Below are 8410 nucleotides of genomic sequence, written 5' to 3'. Positions count from 1 at the left end.
GCACCAGCAGAGGAGAAAGAAACAGCTAAGTCAGGGTGGGTGTGTGTTGCCTTATATCTGTGTTGTCCCCGCCTCATATGTGACAGCTTGCAGCCGTGATGGGACCCCATGGGAGCGGGGAGCGGATTCACTAACCTGCCGGTGTCTGAGACCGACGCGCGCCTCCAATCTGGTGGTCACATGGGGTGGAAGAGTAGGAGGAGGAGGTGGTGGGGATGGAGGGGGTGTCGATGATGATGAGAGGGGGGTTAGTTAGATTATTAGGGGCTGTCGGGGCCGTCGCGCGGGGCAAACTGTTGTGCAGAGTGGGAGCTAGGAGTGCGCACAATGGTATTTCACGCGTGTTATAGGTGAAAAGTGCGCACGGTGGCACTTCACGCGCCTTGAAGTTTTGCGTCACGCTCCTCGGACTATTGTGTCCAATTAACAGAGACTATTAGATAGTTGTTATGCTCTGAATGATGGATGTTCAACCACCAGACAGTGTTCCTGCTAAGAAACAATACCTATATTTTATTACACTTTTCACCCTTTATTTTTCTCATTTTAAATTGATATTAAATTATCTTTTGAAAGTGGCCACAGTGTGTTTTGACTGAAGATTCAATGTTGAACTAAAAATAAAAATTTAAGAGTTTAATTGTGGTAATATTTTTGCAACAATACAAAAAAAAATAGAGGCCTCTAACAAATTAAAATTATTTATAGGCTAACAAAAAAATCACCACCACAAATACGGAGACATTAATAATTCTATTATAATTTTAAAATAATAATAATTATTGCTAATTTCTGATTTTGTCAGATTGGTCATTTAATTTTGCAACATAATTGCAGCATTAAAATGTTAAATTTAATACTCCAATAATTTTTAAAAATGAAATTATTGATTATAATAAAAAGTGAAATGTTTTTTTAAAAAAAGGGGGAAAAAAGAGGAGCTGTGGAGGTGGGAAATAAATCCAGTCAAAGAAAGGGAGTGGAGAAGAAAAACACGGAGCCGCTCCACATAATAACCCCATTATAAGCCTCATCAATGATGTAATGAAAGCAAACAGTGTGAAAATTGCCTGTAAACAGTTGGATCTGAGTCTCCTGATGAATTCAGTGTCTCTTTTATCAAAGTGAGGATGAGCCAGGGAGGAAGAGGGGGAGGATGGGAGAGGCAGGGAGGGAGGCAGAGTGAGTGGGCGTGTAGGGAGGTCCACTTCCAGCTCCCCTCAGCCAATGAAGGCTTGTCACAGGGGACTCACGTGGACGAGGCGCTCTTAAAACCTAGCTCCTGACTTTTCCTCAAGTTCAATTTTTTGGGATTCCCTCCCACCCCCATCGCATCTCGTCCTTTTACTTGCCAGTTGTGACTATTTAACCCAGTTTACCTCTCCTTTTTTTCGCTTCTGCGGCGCGTATCGCATCGTCCCGCGTCTTCCTCCTCTGCTGCAGCTCTCCACTCGGACTCCTCTCTCTCTATCTCTCTCTGCTTTTATCTAAGGTTTTATTGTTCTACTTTAAGGAATGCGAACATTTTTCATCTGTCGCCTGTGTGGCCACATGACGAGCTGCTCCTGAACATTTTGCTCCGGTCTCTCTCAGGTCTGACGCGCCTGAACCTGTCCATGGTGCTGAAACCGGTGCGCTGCTGCTCCCAAATTTCCACAAATACTTTTTATTTGTGCGTATTTTCGCGCTCTGCAGGTGAGACAATTTCAGCAATAGCTGCTTCATCTTCCCGGCGAGGCTTGTGAACTCAAAACAAAAGGAGTTGGTCCTAAAGGAAGCAGAAAGAAGAGACTACAGCGGCCGCATCGATTTCAGGAGGACTCATCTTCCTAGACTTGACACACAAAAAAATCGGATGCATGGACGATTGTTGTAACGCAACTTAGCCTGGAGATATTTGCTCTCTAGTTGCGGAGCTGGAAATAGCGGATCTTCATTTGTAGCGTATCCAGAAACATTTCTCTTGGTGCGGGGAGGGGGTTTGTGTCTTTCTGTCTCCTCTGCTGGATCAACTTCGACTTAAACAAACCCCCCCTCCCTCCCTAAAATAAAACTTGTCCTGAATACCAAATGGTAGTTTGAGGAGGCCTCGATCGAGACAATGGAGGCGTCCGCCAACGGGTCCAGTTTTGGCATTGACTCGCTGCTGTCCCACAGGCCTGGAAGTCCGGTGTCCAAGGGGGACAGCCTGGTCGGGGAGTGCCGCTCGCCTCTGGAGTTCAGCCCGCGATCAGACGTGGAGAGCGGCTGTTCGTCGCCTCCGTCGCCGAGGAGGGAGTGCGTGGACGAGGTGGCCCAGAGGCAAGGTCACGGCGTCGGCCTGCCGCCGCACCTGCAGCACGCGCAGATCTCGGCGGGGTCGCAGCAGAGGACCGTGACCTCGTCGTTCCTCATCAGAGATATTCTCGCGGACTGTAAGCCTCTGGCCGCGTGCGCGCCTTACTCCAGCAATGGACAGCCGACTCAGGAGGCGGGGAGGCTGGCGTCGAAGATAGCGGAAGACTTTATGGAGAAAATCCACAGCAACTCGTCGTCAGACAGTGAATACAAAGGTAAGGACGGAGAAGTGTGTGAGGGAGCTGCTCTGCTTTGGAGATTGGAGGTGAAACTGATTTGGTCTTCTGCTTTCATGCTGGACTTTTGGCTCCTTATTAAAAATTACCTTTTAAAAAATGTGCCAATAATCATATCTGCAGCTCGCCCTTTTTGTTTTTATGTTTTGATTTCTAGAGCTGCATTTTTGCATGTTACTCAGCTGCAGCTTCTCTGCTCTTGGTGCTTCTTTTTATGTCTTTAAAAATTCATTTAAAATGTCTCATAACCTCAATAAATAATAAATAAAAGCATCATAGACAGGTGTGGCACAAAATTAACAGTGCAACCTAGAAACATTAAATAGGGCATTAAGTTGTGACAATAAGCATTTAATTAACTTTTAATGAAAGCCGAACTGGTATTTAAAATATAATTTAGCCATTTAATAGCAATATGTGATGATGCAAAAATTTAAAACCTAAAGACGTGTAAATATAATTAAAATAGGTCATTTTTTAAATGTGTTTAGGCCTTTTTAGATTTTTTTTCTAATAGTAATATTTAGATTTATTGTTTGAAAATAGTATTTTGTAACTCGGCCTGCATAATTTGGGGCAAAGTAAAATAAAAACAGTTTCATAAATAAACTGACACTACATTTCATTAGCAGCAGGCCACCGGAAGCCATCAATGAGGCAAAATCTACCCGATCCTCTGCTGCTGTATCACGGTGGAGGAAACCTGAGATTTGCCCCTCGCACGGTGTCAGGCTAATGAGTTCATTTTCATTAAGTTTCTACATTTAAAATCAGCGGCTGTCTGCACACATGCGTGCATGCGCGGCGCGTTTCAAGCTTCAGGATATCCAGAAAGCATCTGTTGATGTCAGGGAGGCAAGGATGGGAGAGATGACAGGGTCGCCTCCAGATAAATGCCATCAAGGGCCTCTCTGTTTCCAATCATGTCAGCCATAACAGACATGTCACCTCCATTGACAGTTTAATGAAGCGGTGCCTGGAAAGACCGCTGTAGGCTATGAGGGGAGATATAGAATGAAATCATATTTAATTTATCTAAAATAAAGTTTATTTTGTTCACTTACAGGCTCACCCTCCACATTCACTTTTCTTGCAGGCTATTGATACAGCGTCACGTCATCAGTCCGTGCGTGCGTGTGTCCGCTCACGTGTCACTGTGGATGGAGATGCTCATCGACGCGCTGATTGATTGAGGGAGCCGCGGGGCCCACAGAGCGCCTGCACGGCGGCTTTGATTTCCACGAAGCCGCCTCCTATAATATTTCAGGGATTTGATGCAATTTGTCCCCGGCGCTAATCAGATTTGTAACCACGCAAGGCCGCCCGGCTCTTGATTTCCACTCATTTCCACGGTCCTGTGAAGTTTCTCCGGTCGCGGTTGAAAGGCTCGTCCTTCCCTTGTGGCTCAATTAGGCGGATTATTGTGCTTCTTGAGACGATTCAACTATTCAACTACCAAAGATCTCTCGCCTCGCGCGCTTCTCCCCCCTTTTTTGCCTCTTTTCTTTCCTTTCTTTTTTTTGTGTGCAGAGAATTGACTATAAGGACTGTATATCAATCCTCGCCCTGACATGACACCACGCAGAAAGAAGAACAAAGACAGCGGGTCTGCTGAAGGGAGAAATATCAGATTGGATGTGCGGATATATTGGAGGAGCTTTTCATAACAATTTAAGACCAAATCAAATAGATCCGTATCGCCCATAGGCACTGTTTCCAGCGCACACAACACTCACTGCCTCTCAGATGCACATAAATAGTTATAAAACAGCAAAAATCTGACGTGTTGAAAAACCAAACACTTTGTTTTAAGCTTTAAAAAATCGCTTCAAACAAATAATGTGCGTTTTATTAAGCTGGTGATTTGAAAATATTCAAAATTAAATTTCCGGTTTTAATTTCTGTGGCAACACTGATGTAAAACTTTATCAAATTAGATTTAAAGAGCAAATTAAATGCTGTATAGCTCCAAAACTGGGCTTTAGAGAGGGACGGCAATACTTATTAAATTATTATTACTATAATAAAATATTTTTATTGCACATTTAGCACAGGATATGCAGCTAAGAGTGTTTTCCATTAAAATCAAATTTTAAAAAATGACATTTAATGTTATTAAAATTGTTTCCCTTATTGATGTTTCGCCTTGAGCCAGCTAATTTATTTTTTATTTTCTCCTGAATGGGATCTGGTTTAAATAAGCAGCCTCACACTAATGAAAAGCTGCAAGGCCATAAAAGTAACCATTTGTGATCTATTTTATATTTTACTTGTCAGTGATATTTGTTTTCCTCTCATGAGGCTGCTGCACTGATTTCTTTGCGCCTCCGTGTACCGAGCGTCCACACACAGATGGATGTCTGAGGCCTTCTCTGTTTTCACCTTCCTCTCATCTTTTTGTCTTCCTCAGTGAAAGAGGAGGGGGACAGGGAGATCTCCAGCAGTAGAGACAGCCCTCAGGTCCGGCTGAAGAAGCCCAGGAAGGCCCGGACGGCCTTCACGGACCACCAGCTGGCGCAGCTGGAGCGCAGCTTCGAGCGGCAGAAGTACCTGAGCGTCCAGGACCGCATGGAGCTGGCGGCCTCCCTCAACCTCACCGACACACAGGTCAAGACCTGGTACCAGAACCGGAGGTAAAGACTCTGCTGCTGCTGGTGGTGCTACTTAAGAGGGTGGCGAGGGGAGGGGGGGGATAATCTGGTTTCTCACGGCTGGCTCATGTCTGCATGGACCCAGGGACGCCATGTTTTCCTTTCACCCTAAAGGTGGCATGAGTTCACTTCACTTAGCTGCACATGAGTCACTGCCACTAGGACTGAAACCAAACGCTGGTTTAATTATTGATTAATGTGCCGAATCTCTCTCGATTAATTGATTCATTGTTTGGTCCACAAATTGCAATATTATGGGGGACAAACCTCCAGCACAGTTTGACTGACCCAAAGAAATTTAGGCAACAGTAAATACTGACAGTGATGACGTGGAATATTTTGGCATTTTATCTTCTAATATTAGATTAATTATCATAGTAATTTCTTGTGGAATTGTCAATCAACTAGTCGATTAACCTTCAGTTAGTTCCAGCTAAATCTGTCACTCAAAAATGCGGTAAATCTCGGAGCAATTATTGATTGACAGCTGATTAATTGAACATATATATTATTTTAAGCGACACCAACTTGTCTGGGGAACTCCTCCATGTTTTAATTTGTATTCTATTATTTTATGCACCGTTATTTATTTCGATTTTTGAGAAAAACCAACACTACAAGATCATATTTTCCATCCATCACCACAAATCTGAGACGCTTGTCAGCCCTAACTTTATTTCCTCACTTTGCAGCATCCTCATGCAACAACATTACTTTTTTTTAAAGACTAGCATCCGATTTAAGTCGCAAACAACGACCCTGCAAATAGCTTGAAACCCGAGGCGTCGATGTTTTGTAAATAAATAAAGCTCCACGCACTAGTAAGAGGAACCGTCAGTGTTAAAAACCAGATCTCTGCAGTCTTCGGCTGAATTAACTTGAGCATTTATTTGTCTGCAGCTTTGACTCTCAGGCAGCTAAATGACATAAATAAATATAAAAACAACACTTTGGAGTATGAATAATGCATTGTTGCATGTGTGCATATCAATAATTCAAACAAACCACTATATCTACTCAATTATCTTTATTATGAATTATTCACCTGCGTGGAGTGCACACTGGCAATCTAGCAGGCATCGTTGGGTGTGAATACAAGTGGCAGGCTGGAGATTTGGGTGATTTAAAAAAAAAAAAGCAGATGTACTCCTGACTTCTAATTGGACCCCAGGTAAACATATGGGGGTTATTTTGGTGTCATGTATTTATCGATACACGCGTGCTGAAGGCTAAACCAGTGTCTTTTCTGTCCTCCAGGACAAAGTGGAAGAGGCAGACGGCGGTGGGACTGGAGCTGCTGGCGGAAGCTGGAAACTACTCCGCCCTGCAGAGGATGTTCCCGTCCCCGTACTTCTACCCGCAGAGCCTGGTGTCCAACCTGGACCCCGGAGCGGCCCTCTACCTGTACAGAGGCCCCTCGGCGCCGCCGCCGGCCCTGCAGAGACCCCTGGTCCCGCGGATCCTGCTGCACGGCCTGCAGGGGGGCAGCGAGCCGCCGCCTCCGCCGCCTCTGCCCCCCATGTCCGGCGTGCTTCCCCGGCCAGCTCAGCAGCGGTGAGCCGGCCCCTGCAGATTTTTTTTTAAGTTGTTTTTTTTTGTACGCCGACCCTGGCAGCTCGGGACTCACGAGGAGAAAGAAAGACAGACAAAATAAAAACGGTGACGAACAAGAATAATAAAATAAAAAACTGCTCGAGGCCTTTATATGGTGCGTAATGGCCGGTGTGGGCTGAACTCTGTGGACACAGCTTTGTGACTGAACCTGTCTGTGTGGAGGGGCTTTTTTCTGTTCTTTTGGGACATGAGCTTTATTTATAACTTATTTATTTTTCAATATGAATCAAAGCATCTAAGTTATGTATTTATTTGATCCAAGCTTCAGTATTTTCAGTGTTCTCCACAACAAAAGACGCAAGTGTTGGTGGCACTTTGGCCTACAGTTCAATGCCAATTACACCCCCTGTTGGCATCATCATCATTATTATTATTATTATTGTTATTATTATTATTATGTGGACATCCTTCCATGTAATATGAACATAATGTACTTAGAGGATCCAAAGGAACAATTTTCTTTCCTAAACCTGTCATTGATTTTTGTTTACACGTGAACAACAAGATGATCAGCAGTCATAAACCTGTAAATAAGAATATTTTGCATTTTATTCGAAAGAGACTGTTTTAAAGATTTTCTTTTGTTTTGTTGGTTGGTTGGTTTGATCTACGAGTGCGTCTTTTTCAGACCACGGTGATCCAGTTTAACATAATAGGCTAGATTAGCCATCAGAAACTTATACAGGCGACGAGTCAAAAATGAAAAATAAACCATAAAAAAATGTGAGGAAAGAATGCCTGGACCCACATATAGGCACAAACACGAGAGCTACGGAAAGAAAGAAATCTATATAAAGTCTTTTTCTTGTTCTTAGTTGAAGTTTTAGCGGAGTAAAAAAAAAAGTCAAGTAATTTATTAAAAAAAAACAGTTTTATCCCCGCAGAGGGGGACATGGGGGACGCAATCACCTCAGTAATGTTTTCATTTTAATTTTAATTTTATTTGATTTTATTTTCCGACAAACAAAGCGATCGGACTCGGGTCCACGTGCAGGTGTAACTGCCTGTTGATTTGCTATAGATGTATTTGAAACAGACGTTGTGCATTATACTTATGTTCCTTCATATGAAGCCGTGATAAACCCTTAATTGTTATACTCTCCTTTTTGGTGAAAAATGTATATTGCAGATATCAAACTTGTGGAGTGGTTCTCGTATATTTCCTGGATCGTTTTTTTATTTTTCAATTTTTATTTTATTTTTTTTTTTCGTTCTTCTAGCTTCCCCCAAACTCTCTTCGTGAAGTTTTATTTATTTATTTTTTTTGTGAAATTCACAGAAACAGTTGGACAGAAAAAGGGGGGGATTTGATGTAAAAGAGAATTACTTTTATAAATGTGGAAATAAAAGTCTTTCATTTAATCACGTGGCTGCTTGAGTGTGTGTGGAAATGCCACGGGGGGCTTGTCAGGTGGAATCAACACGTGGGTTTAAAGTGTGATAGGTGGACAAAACAGCTGCAACACCTGGGAGTGTGGTGCAAACGATATCTCTGCAACAAATGCGATATTTTAGAAATGTAGATGTATCTTATAGTAGTTTCTGAAGCTGCAATATGTCGTGTTGCATCAC

At 43.1% G+C, this 8410-nt stretch overlaps 1 protein-coding gene across 1 annotated transcript; it reads left to right on the top strand.

Moving 5' to 3' along the window:
* The first annotated feature begins 1295 nt into the window (after positions 1-1295).
* Positions 1296-8201, top strand: barhl1b (BarH-like homeobox 1b). Its single transcript, XM_033646265.2, has 3 exons — positions 1296-2552; positions 4984-5206; positions 6482-8201. The coding sequence occupies exons 1-3, from the start codon at positions 2102-2104 to the stop codon at positions 6780-6782; spliced, it is 975 nt and encodes a 324-aa protein (XP_033502156.1). The 5' UTR covers positions 1296-2101; the 3' UTR covers positions 6783-8201.
* The last annotated feature ends 209 nt before the right edge of the window (positions 8202-8410 follow it).

This window comes from Epinephelus lanceolatus, chromosome 19, assembly GCF_041903045.1.
Source record: "Epinephelus lanceolatus isolate andai-2023 chromosome 19, ASM4190304v1, whole genome shotgun sequence".
NCBI lineage: Eukaryota > Metazoa > Chordata > Actinopteri > Perciformes > Serranidae > Epinephelus > Epinephelus lanceolatus.
This window is presented reverse-complemented; position numbering and strand designations above follow the sequence as displayed.